Here is a 12,580-nt window from a genome sequence, read left to right as displayed (position 1 = left end):
ATTACATCATGGAATAAAATGTTAAATGAAATGAAATTATGCTTTAGAAACAAATAAAAACAAAATTAATTTAAAAATCATTCAGAACCAAGCATACTTGTGATGTTTCAAAATAAAATAAAATAAACTGAGTAAATAAAAAATGGTCTTGCCCAGGACAGTTTGGCTCAGCAGTTAGAGCGTCGGCCTGCGGTCCAGAGAGACCTGGGTTCGGTTCCCGCTAAGGGCTTGTACCTCGGTTGCAGTTTGTCCCCGGCCCTGGTTGGGTTGTGTGGGTGGCAGTCACTCGATGTGTACCTTTCACAGCGATGTTTCTCTCTCTCTCCCTCTTTTCCTCTCTCTCCCTCCCGCTCTATCTGAACAAAAAGTGAAAAAATGTCCTCGGGTGAGGATAAAAAAAAAAAAAGGTCTTACTGCCCTGGCTGGTTTTGCTCAGTGGTTAGAACGTCGCCTGCATTCCAGAGAGACCTCGGTTTGGTTCCCACTAAGGGCATGTACCTCGGTTGCAGTTTGTCCCTGGCCCCGGTTGGGGTCATGTGGGTGGCAGCCAGTCAATGTCTCTCTCTAACATCGATGTTTCTCTCTCTCTCTTCCTCCCCCTCTATCTGAAGGTAAATGCAAAAAAAAAAAAAAAATTGTCATTGTCATCGGTTGATGATTTAAAAAAATGGTCTTACCTAAGATATAACTAAAAGTTCAGTAAATTTATTCTACATTCACCTACTACAAGTGCTAATAACAATAGTATTTAAACTAGTTTTAAAAGTCCACTAATGTGTAAACAAAAATTGCAATCAAGATACTATTTACTAAACTACTCAATTTACTTCATTACCTGAATACCTTCTAAAAATAACAAGGATGAATTTTAAAAGATAGCAGGGAGTAACTTGCAAAACTAGACTGGTTATGATGCCTCATATAGAGGGCATTTTTCCCTCTAATAATAGATAATTACTGGGGCACTGAAAGAGAAATTCTGTACCTATTTATCAAATCATTTCAAAGTGTACTTGGTTTTCCTTATTCGTGTTACTTTTCAAATATATTTTATTTAATGAACTTAATGCTGCAGAACACTTTCTACTCTCTTACTATTACTTTCTTGAAAAGTAACTTCTTAACATTTAAAGAGTGGAGGTAATCTATTTAAATTCCATTTATGCTATCACAATTTTACAAGATACTCTTATGCTTGCAGGAAGAAAACAAATGGAAGGCAGTACCAAGTTTGATAAGAACAGTTCTTTGACTCCAGACACCAAGCTCTACTCAGAAACTCTGAAGACTCTGTGGTATTATTTTTAATAGTTAAAATGATTTTAATAATTTTATTGAAATAAATTTCATGATACATGAGTAAGAATTGAGTACTACTCTCTGACTTTGACCTAGATTCTGTATGAAAGCATAATCTCTTCATATTTCCCATTAGTTCTACTCCCAATCATCATTCTGGAGACTTTCCTTAAAAATCCGGGGTCCACACCAAATTTATAGTATTACTGGGAAAAAAAAAAACAAAAAACCTACAAGCACTGTTTTACATCCCAGAGGAACGGCCCAGTTAAAACTTCCCCCAAATCGCCCTGGCCGGTTTGGCTCAGCGGTTAGAGCGTCCGCCTGCGGTCCTGAGAGACCCGGGTTCGGTTCCCGCTAAGGGCACGTACCTCGGTTGCAGTTTGTCCCCGGCTCTGGTCAGTCGTGCGGGTGGCAGCCACTCAATGTGTCCCTTTCACATCGATGTTTCTCTCTCTCTCTGTTCCTCTCTCTCCCTCCCACTCTACCTGAACAAAAAAAAAAAAAACTTCCCCCAAATCAAAATCTGAAAATGTGAAAAAAGATAAATTTTCAAATTACCTTTTCCTATTCTAAAAACAACAAAGAATGTAATGTATTCTATAAAATTATTAGTATTTTCAGATATAATAAAAAATTCAACAGACATGCCTCTACTTCCCACTTATTAAAAAAAAAAAAAAAAAGCCCTGGCCAGTTTGGCTCAGCGGTCGGAGCGTCGGCCTGCGAACCAGAGAGTCCCGGGTGAGATGCACGTACCAAAAAGAAAAGTCCTGTTTGAAACAGGCTCCATAAATTCTACATAATCATTTTTTGCTGCCATGCTAAACCTATGCCACTCTGAACTGAGGTGGGGCGGATGAGGGGTAGGGTGTTAAATGTTAAGAGTAACCCAAATCATCATATTATACAAGTCAGATACTATCCTTTGTGATCTAGTAAAGTTAATCACACTTTTCACTCCAAAAAAGCAAAACAAATATTTGATCTTCAAAAGACGAATAGAGAGATACATGTATGCTACTTTTAGGATTTCATTTAAACCTCATATTCAAAACCATGAAGAGTCATATTGCCCTTTCCAGTCTATCCATGATACTCTAGAAAACATATAGGAAGCAAGAAAAAAAAACAATCACTATATGAATCAAGCTTAATTAATACCACAACGTCTGGACAGTGTTTTCTTAGTTTGATTTTGAAACTCAAAAAAATAGAAAAATGTTTTTCTGTTCTATAAAGCTCTACTAACCATTTATCAAAAAATATGAGTTTAGTGGCCATGTTGCACATGTAATAAATAAATGGATGCAAAGATAACAAGAACAATTCTATAACTAATGAATGTGAAAACAACACTGTACCTTCTGAATCAGATTAGTTCCTCCTGCAAATGCAGCTCCATTTTCTTCTGCTATTTTAATCTCTGATGCATTCTACCAAAATACAATAGTTTAAACATCAATCTTCAAACAAATTTAGTCTGCTTTCAAGTATTTTATCAGAAACAATATCACAGTTCAAAATAAAAATCGTGGCTTTTACTTTTAATTGAAAATGCATCAATATTCAATGCAATGCATCAGAAATATTACATACAGAACAAGTTCAGTTTGTAAGTGACTGAGGTATTTCTTGTAATATGAGCAAATACATAAAAAATACATGAGGAACCTACCAAGTAGTTTAACCTAAAGTCTTTAATACCACAAGTACATCATCTTCCAAAAGTAAAAGAGTAAAATATATTTAGTTTTGTTAACTTAAATGATGATATTTTAACAAACCAATGTAGAAAAGGAAAATTTATGTATTTATTTTTAAAGATTTTTTTAAATTGATTTTTAGAGAAAGGGAGAGGGAAAGAGCAAAACATCCACTGGCTGCCTTCTGCACCCCAGCTACCAAGGACAGAGCCTGTAACCCAGGCATGTGCCCTAACGGGGAATCAAACTGGCATCTCTTTGATGCATGGGACAATGCCCAACCAACTGAGCCACATTGGCCAGGGCGAGAAACATTTCTTTAATTTAATAAATGATAGAACCAAAAGTAGCCTGTTGTCTGAATATTCAAAGAAAAAGACACAGCATTCGTTATTTTCTTTCTCTATGTTTCATTTATACTATTTGATTTTACTGTGAAAATGTATTACTCCCTTCGTTACTCAAGTTTTTGTAGTATTCCAATAGCTACATGCTTCACTTTTCTGGAAAAGAATTCCTTCCTTGAAAGTGACACAGAGAAGAATTAAAACACCTTACAAAACAAATTCATAAATGCATTATAAACAAATGTTTATAATACAAAAAAAATGACAAAGAGCTATTATTACTGTATTTTTTATAGCTTTGAATTTCTTCACTTTCCACAATAGATATTTTTAAAAGTATAGTTTCTGTGTCTTCACAGCACTACATGGGCCTATTGCTTTAAAATAATTTTATTGTTGTTTGAGAGGTTTGAGTAGGAAGCAGGAGCTAGTAAGATAAATTCTATACCTCTCTTCAGTTTTTTTGTGAGAAATATAATGTGATAGACCAATAATGATGAAGTTAAAGTTCTAGTTTAGCTTATTCTCACACTAATGACATAACCTCAAATGAGTCATCTTACTGCTTTAAGCTCAAATGGGGAAAATAAGACTAGGTGAATGCTAGAATTTTCTCTAATTCTACTCATTCAGTTATTCTAATCACTTATTTCTGTGTTATATTAAACAAATGATTTAAAAAGTTGATAAAAGTTACTCACCCATGTAAATACAGCAACTTTATTGATTTCTGACACGAATGGGTATGGCAAACTAAGAACACTGGAAAATGGCTCCACTTTTTTCTAAAGACATAACAATGGAAAAATGATTACGAAAAATTCATTCATCTTTTCTGTATCTCTCACATCTATAAAAATCAGAACTGACATTTTATTTTTAATATTTTAATTCTTCTGCATATCCTCTCATTAATACAGAACTACTCACTGATTACAATTTAAGGCATAAGAAATTATATTTCTTTTGTAAGAAACCATAATGAAAATCTAAATCTCTCTTCCCAGCTCCATACTCCCATGGTACTTAGCTTCTATCTCTACATCATTCATCAGTCTTTCATATATTAAGAGATTTGCATATCCATATCTTCCCCAGCACCTAATACAACTCTTTCCACGTGGATGCCAATAAATGTTTGCCAACTTGAATTAAATGTAAAGAAACATGTAATCTTTTGACACTATCAAGTAGGACATGAATGCAACTGTGCATACTAAACAATAGACAATATCCAGCTCATATGCTCAGTAGGTCACCTCTAATCTCCATAATTGGCTCTAAACAATCTGGTGATATTAACTATAAATCCAAAACAGAATGCCAAGCCTGAATGGCTCTTCTGAGTGGGTCTATTTTGAAACCACCTAAACCACCTACCAGTTTCAAATATATGTGGGAAGATAATTGGAAAATCTAAAACAGTGGCATGCACTTGAGGTACCCTAATATGGGTGGAGATTCTACAAGGCCTCAGAACTAATTTGTTTACTCATTTGGTCATGGTTCTGTCTAGACTTGTGATTTGGATCTCTTACGCAAACTTCACATTTAAACAAGTTCTAGGTCCAAAGTTTTGGTGCAATCCTAAGGTCTGAAAAAAAGAGAAAAGAGGTTATTCCCTAATTAAAACTAAAAAAATTTATTTTTAGTTTGAGAATAGATAACCTCCTGAGGATTTCTTTTCAGACAAGAAGGCACAAATTCCTAAGTACACTTTCTATCAGATGCAACTCAGTTTTATCCACTGGCATTCCTTTGCCATTAACATGTCACAACTGGTTTCAGTAAATTTTTCAATGGCAAGTAATCATAGTAATAGCATCCCCTGGGGAATACTGGCTTGTACAAGCAGTCTATCAAGATTAAGAAAATGTCTTAGGCCCTACCTGGTTTGGCTCAATGGTTAGAGCATCAGCCCATGGACCAAAGAGTCTCGGGTTTGATTCTGGTCAAGGGCATGTACCTTGGTTGCAGTTCAGTCCCCAGCCCTGGTCGGGGTCATGCAGGAGGCGACCAATCAATATTTCTCTCTCACATCAATGTTTCTCTCTCTCTCCCTTTCTCTCCTTTCTTCCCTCTCTCCTACTCTATCTGAAGATAAATGAAAAAAATATCCTCAGGGGAGGATTAAAAAAAAAAAAAAGATAATGTCTTAAGAAGACAACAGTATCCATTCAATGTGCCTAATTTATATGAAGCTTGTAGTCCACAAGACATCTTTATGAAATATATTAACAGTAGACTGAGAAAGTGATCATCTTGGCCACCACAACATTCTTTAAATAAATGAACTAACAGTAATATCATGGTTTAAAATAAAATTATAACATGGCTAGTATAAACTGTTTATAATAAATAAAAACTAAGAAATGAGACTTTGGTTAAAATCCTAACCATAACCCTTACTCTGTGACCTTGAGTAAGTTACTTCACTTTTTGCATCTGTTTCTTCTTCTGAGATTATTAAAGAATTAAATAAAAAAATGCATGCAAAGCATTAGCATTGTGGCTGGCTGGTATATAAAATGTTTCCAGTAAATGTTTATTGTCATTATTAAACACCTACCAAGTCTTACATGCAATATCTCAGTCGATCTTTGCTATAACCGTATGAACTAAGCATTTTCTCTCCCTTTTTAAAGAGATGAGAAAACTGAGATATGAAGAGGTTAAACCAGAAGCCCAAGCTCAAAAAGTTAATAAGTGGTGACATCAAGATGCTGGCTTGTACTGTAATCTGACTCCAGAGCCCATGCTCTTAAGCATTACTAATCTGCCTCCTCCTACATGCTCAACTGTTATTATTGTATTTAAAAAAAAAAAAAAACATATCTTCTGGCTTGACCAAAAAATGACACCTCAAGAATAAAAATTTAAATATCATTTTCAAGAAAATTAGATTTCTGAAGTGAGAAGCTTACAAAATCTAGAGCTATAATGGACATCAAATCTAATCTGGTATTTTCCCTACTTTTACAGTTTTACAAACAAGTCCTCCATGGTACAATGTATGAACAGATAAAGCAGAGAGGTTCTGATTGAAGCAAGTGAGGGGGTTGGCACCCCACTCATGCAAACTTAGTCTCAATCCAGGACTCTAAAGAAATATCTGAAGGCCACTGAGCTAATCCAAAACCCTCATTTACAGAGAAAGAACATGATACCCAGACAACTTATTTTTCAAAGTTACAGTAATACCTCAATTAATTTTAATACTCTTTTTGTTGAAATTTATACCAGTGATTTTCTGCTAAACAGCATACCTCTATCAACTATGCAGAGTGTGCTTAACATTCTATTTTATATTTGGAAGTTAAAAAAAAAACATACAGCCCTGGCCTGTTTGGCTCAGCAGTTGAGCATCGGCCTGCGGACCAGAGAGTCCTGGGTTCGGTTCCCGCTAGAGGCACATACCACAAAAATAAATAAATAAATAAATAAATAAATAATACATTTTTCATGCTAAAGTACAAAAAGAGCATAAGTTTTTCTTTTTTTAATAAATGATTTTATTGACTTTTTTAGGGAGAGAGATTGAAACATCGATGTGAGAAAGAAACATTAATCGGCTGCCTCCTGCACGTCCCCTACTGGGGATAGAGCCTGAAACCAGGGCAAGTGTTCCAACTGGGCATAGAACCAGGACCTCCCAGTCCATGGGACAATGCTCAATCCACTGAGCCACACCAGTCAGGCAAAGAGCATTAAGTTTTTCTAAAAATTATTACAAAAGGCAATAATTTTAAAAAATTAAGAAATGTCAATTCATACAGCCAGTCCACAAATAAATTTATTTTAATTGAGTCTATATACCTTCTTCCCCAGTGCCATATCCAGTGTCAAATCAAGGTAAACACCTTGCTTTGGATTCGTATAGTCCAGAATTTGAAATTTCTTAAGTAAATGAATAGCTTTCTCCACATCGTATATCTGCCTGGGATATAAGCGTTTTAAATAGACATCATCCTCAGGTTCGCCTTCCATAAAGGGGTATGACTTTATTTTTTCTATCTCATCTTGTTTTTCATTTGATGCTTTTTCTTTGACACCTTTTCTTGTTTTCTTGTCAGGCCTTGAAAAAAGATAAATTCAAGATCAGTTATTTCAATTCATAGTCAAAAAGACTTAAAAAAAAATGCCCACGTACATTAAGACAGAAAAAAATAACAAAAGATAACGTTTACTTTAATTCAAAAGCATAGACTGCTTTACAGTTTTTCTAGTTCCACAAATATTAAGTGAACTTTTGTACTGTTTACAGTTGATACAAAGTTGAATAAGTCAATGCTGCTCTCCAGAAATTTAGAGGAATAAACATACAAACAGATAATGTCAATATAATTTGCTGAGTACTACAAGTGTTATTTGAGCCATAGGGAATGAACATTTAATCCAGCCTAGGAGGCTAGAAGGGATATGGAAGAGATAATCTCAAAGTCAATTCTTGAAAGATAAAGAAGAATTAGCCCATGTATATAACCAAGGGAAATGAAAATGCATGACCACACAAAAACTTGTACACAGATGTTCATAACAGCATTACTCATTATCGTCAAAAAGTAAAGACAAACCAGATGTCCATCATCTCACAAATGCATACATATGTTACATCCACACAAGGGTATATTAATCAGCAATGAAAAGGAATAAAATACTGATACCTACTACATTATGTATAAACCTTAAACATGCCAGTCACAAAACACCACATATTATATGATTCCACTTATGTGAAATATCAAGAATGGGCAAATCTATATAGATGAAAGTAGATTAGTGGTTGTCTAGGGCTAGGGGGAGGGGATTAGGGAAATGAGGAGTGACTGCTAATGAACATGGGGTTTGGGGGAAGGTAATGAAAATGTTCTGAAGTTGACTGTGATGATGGTTGCACAACTCTGTTAATATACTACAAACCACTGAATTGTACACTTTAAATGGGTGAATTGTATAATATGTAAATTATATCTCAATAATTTTGTTAACAAAATAAAGTTAGCCAGGCAAAGATATAACATAATAAAGGTACTGAGGCATGACATAGAATGGTATACAAAGGGAGCAATTTTAAGTTCTACCTGACTAGAGTAGGGGTTGGCAAGGCTTTTCTGCAAAAGATCAGATCAAGTATTTTATGGTCTCTTGTCTCAATCACTCAACTTTGCCACTGTAATATGAAAACAGCCATATACAAAAACGAAATGAGTACAGTTGTGTTCCAATAAAACTTTATTTATGAACACTGGTTTAAATTTCATAAGTTTCACATGTCACAAAACACTGTTCTTTTTATTTTTTCTAGCCATTAAAAAATGTGAAACCAGCCCTGGATAGTTTGGCTCAGTGGTTGGAGTGTTGGCCCATGAACTGACGAGTCTTGGGTTCGTTTACAGTCAGGGGCATGTGCCTCAGTTGTGGTTTGATCCCTGGCCCTCTCTCTCTCTCTCTCTCCCACTCTATCTGAAGATAAATGGAAAAATATCTTCAGGTGAGGATTAAAAAAATTAATAAAAATGTGAAACCATTCTTAGCTCATGAACCATACAAATATAGATAACGAACCAGATTTTTTTGACCCACTGGTCATATTTTGCTGAATCTTGAACTAAAGAGTAAAGCAGAAGACAGGACATAGCAGAAGATGAAGTTGGTAAATCTCGATCACTTGGGCACCCTCTAAAGGCAATGTATTTCAAGTTGAGTATTTCAGCTGCAATACAAAGAATGGGCTTGAAGGAAGCTAGATTAGAGACAAGTAAGAGACTATTTCCTCCATTTCTTAAGGAGATAGGACAGCCTCAACCAGAGCAGTGAAGGTAATAGGCTAGAGAAGATGAGAGATTAGAGAAATATTTACGGAGTAGATAATGAATATAGGAAAAGGAGATAGAGAAGATTCTAAAATACTTCTTAGGTTTCTGGCTTGGATGACCAGACATAGAGTAGTATCACTAAGTAAGACCAGAAATAAAGTAAAACAGGAAGGTAGTCACAGAGGTGAGTTCAGTTTGGGGAAATACAGAGTTGAGTGTGGGATTAGTTACATCACTGGCCCCAATTTGTTATCCCATTAACCTAAAAATCAAAGGCCAAAGTGAAAACAAAGTAGTAAGCATTTATTTGAGATTCAAACTAATAGCGATTCTGGAAAAACTGATCCAGGCAGAAACCCCAATAGTCATTGCTATATTACCTGCTTTCATGGTATCTTTACAAACATTGTTTGGGATACAAGGATGCTTTAGGCCCAGTCTAAAAGTTACCTTGCCCCATTTTAATATTCCAAAGTTCTGAGGAGTGGACCTTTAAGGCAAGTTCCTCTGGGATGGCAGCTCCAACTCCATTTTAAAGTGGCTCCATTTATAGTATTCTTTATACCCTTTTCTCCACTCTCCACTCAAGTCCCTTTGCTAAATTTCTCCCATGAAAAAAGGTGACATATATTTCCCAGCACCTTGATTTGGCTGTGTGACTAGTTCGGCCAACAGAATAAGCAAGTGACAGTTTCTTTGCTCTAAGCTTAGGTTATAAGAAGCTTCATGTGTTTCCACTTATTGTTTGTATTTCTGCCATTTCCATAACATGCCTGGGCTAACCCAAAGGTGGGAGGATGAGACATGTGAAACGGAGCTGCCCCGACAGAGCCCCAGGCTAGATTAGACAATCCTCACCTGACCCGCCTACTCACTGATGCACCACATGCCCAGCCAAGGTTATCAGAGACACCATCCAAACCTAGCTTAGTTCAGCTGACGCACAGATATGTGGGCAATGACAAATAATTGTGAGGCGGTTTGTTAAGCAAAGCTAACGAGGTGCTTACAAAATATCTAAGAAAATAAGTTCAACAGGTAATCTCAGTTAAGAGTCTGAAGCAAAGAAGCACATTAATTCAAATCACATCTATAATCTTTTAAGCATGAAAATTTTAAATTAGTGAAATAATATTCTATAAAAATGTTTGGTTTCTGTGGTAGACAAAATAATGGCTTCCCAAAGACATCCATATCTACATGGTAAAAGGCCTCTGCAGACGTGATTAAGGTTAAAGATCTCAAAATGGGGAAGAGGATGCTGAATTATCTAGGTAGGCCCAATCTAATCAAACCAAATCCTTGAAAGCAGAGAAACTTGCCCCTTTCCCACCTGCATTTGACCAGGATGGAAAGAGACAAGAGAAATTCAAGCATGAAAAGAGACACAATTTACTGTTCCTGGCTGTGAAGATGGAGAAAGGGAGGTCATGAGCCAAGGAATGTAGGTGGCTGGCCTCTCAAAGCTGGGAATGTCAAGGAAATAGATTCTTCCCTAGGGCCTCTAGAAAGAAATGAAGCCCTACTGACACCCTGATTTTAGCCCAATGAAATCCATGTTAGACTTCTGACCTACAAAACTGTAATATAGCCCTGGCCAGTTTGGCTCAGCAATTAGAGCATTGGTCCGTAGACCAAATAGTCGAGGGTTTGATTCCAGCACATTCCCCAGTTGTGGTTCAGTCCCCAGCGCTGGTCAGGGTTGTGCAGGAGGCAGCCAAATGATGTGTCTCTCACATCGATGGTTCTCTCTCTCTCTCTCTCTCGCCCTCCCTCTCCTTCTCCCTCTCGCTTTCCCTCTCCTTCCCTCCCTCTCTATCTAAAGATAAATGGAAAAATATCCTCAGGTGAGGATTAAAAAAAAATGCAATATAATAAACTTGTGTTGTTTTAAGCCACAACATTTGTGGTAATTTGTTATGGCAGCAACAAGAAATTAGCATAAGTGTCTATAAAATGTATGTGAAAGAAATGAATGACAGATAATTTTTTAAAAGGACCTCAAAAACCATTTCAAAATATAATTCCATTTTCACTTTTAGCACTCAACAAAACCTTATTACCACAACTAATAATATTCTCTCAGCCAATGAACAATTTAACAGAATAGCAGATAATGCCAATGCTCATTTTTAATGGGACACAGGTATCCTTCTGGACTGATCACTAGACTAAGCAGGAGCCCAAGTGGATGGACACATCATGCCTCAGCTACCTGGGAAGTAATCCACAAAATCCTAAAACCTTCCAAACTGGAAAAATCACATTTTTATTTTATATTTAGTAAAAGAGCAGTGAGGCCAATAAAAGAAGCCTAGAGAATCTATTTGGTAATAAACTCCTGGACCTAAAATCAACAAAATGAATTAAGAGTCCTAGTGGGTAACCTACAAATTTATTTTACATAAATGCTGATTTCACCACTAAATTTTTTTTTTTTTTTTTAAATCCTCATCCGAGGACATTTTTCCATTTTTTGTACAGAGTGGCAGGGAGAGAGAGGAAGAGAGAGAGAGGGAAACATCGATGTGAAAGGGACACATCGAGTGGCTGCCACCCGCACGACCAACCAGGGCCGGGGACAAACTGGAACCGAGGTACGTGCCCTTAGCAGGAACCGAAAGCGGGTCTCTCCGGACCACAGGTGGACGCTCTAACCGCTGAGCCAAACCGGCCAGGGCACCACTAAATTTTTAATCATGGCTGAACCTGTCTATTTAATTTGCAGTTAATATGAAATTCCCAGGGGCTGAAATATGATTTTTAAATTAATAAATATTTGCTAAACCAAATAAAAGTCTGATACATAAAGAGACAGAGTTGGGTATACAACAATTTACTTATTTATACTTTGGGCCTTGTTTCACAAAATACATATCTGAGATGATTCAGTGAAAACACTTTTAAGTTACAGATGGAACACTGCTTTAGTAAAAAAAAAAGTATAAATCATTATAACACAGATCAAATAGGACCCTAAGGAAAACACTTTCTTCCAAAATTTAAAAAAAAAAACAACCTGCAATTGAACAAAATCTATCAATAATAATTTCATAGATCCACTGCCTGTCTTCCGTGACCCTCCACAAAATGTCTATGTTTATTCAGAAGAATCAGGTGCAGAAAAACTTTGTTGTTCATGTAATTATATAAGGCCCTATCAGGAGAGCTTAAGTACTATAATTCTCAGAGTCTAAAATAAATCATACTAGAAAGGTTTTTTTTTGGAAAATGAGGGAGAAACACCTGGCAGTCTGAATCAAAGAGAACAGAATTTAGCTGCAGTTGCCTAGGTAACTAAACCACATAGATTAAATGAGTAAAAGAGACTGTACTCAGGTAATAACTTTCTCCCTGCCTCATTTGTCTCCTCACTCCAAAAGCATAAAAGGAAAAATAATTCCACAGTTAC

General features: G+C 36.1%; 1 protein-coding gene across 7 annotated transcripts in view; it reads right to left on the bottom strand.

Moving 5' to 3' along the window:
• MRPL1 (mitochondrial ribosomal protein L1) overlaps positions 1 to 12,580 on the bottom strand; it is a 70,890-nt gene that overhangs the window by 52,739 nt on the left and 5,571 nt on the right. For all 7 annotated transcript variants that reach the window (XR_004957119.1, XM_036245588.1, XM_036245601.1 and 4 more), the window contains 3 exons: positions 7,169 to 7,427; positions 4,054 to 4,137; positions 2,664 to 2,735 (listed from right to left, as the gene is read on the bottom strand). Coding sequence is in view for 6 of the 7 variants with exons in the window: in XM_036245588.1 (XP_036101481.1) it covers positions 2,664 to 2,735; positions 4,054 to 4,137; positions 7,169 to 7,427 (415 nt within the window). In the remaining variant the exon portion in view is untranslated. The remainder of the gene's footprint in view (positions 1 to 2,663; positions 2,736 to 4,053; positions 4,138 to 7,168; positions 7,428 to 12,580) is intronic.

Source organism: Molossus molossus, unplaced genomic scaffold (assembly GCF_014108415.1).
Source record: "Molossus molossus isolate mMolMol1 unplaced genomic scaffold, mMolMol1.p scaffold_m16_p_1, whole genome shotgun sequence".
Classification (NCBI taxonomy): domain Eukaryota; kingdom Metazoa; phylum Chordata; class Mammalia; order Chiroptera; family Molossidae; genus Molossus; species Molossus molossus.
The sequence above is the reverse complement of the archived record's forward strand: the minus strand, read 5'-3'. Positions and strand labels throughout refer to the sequence as shown.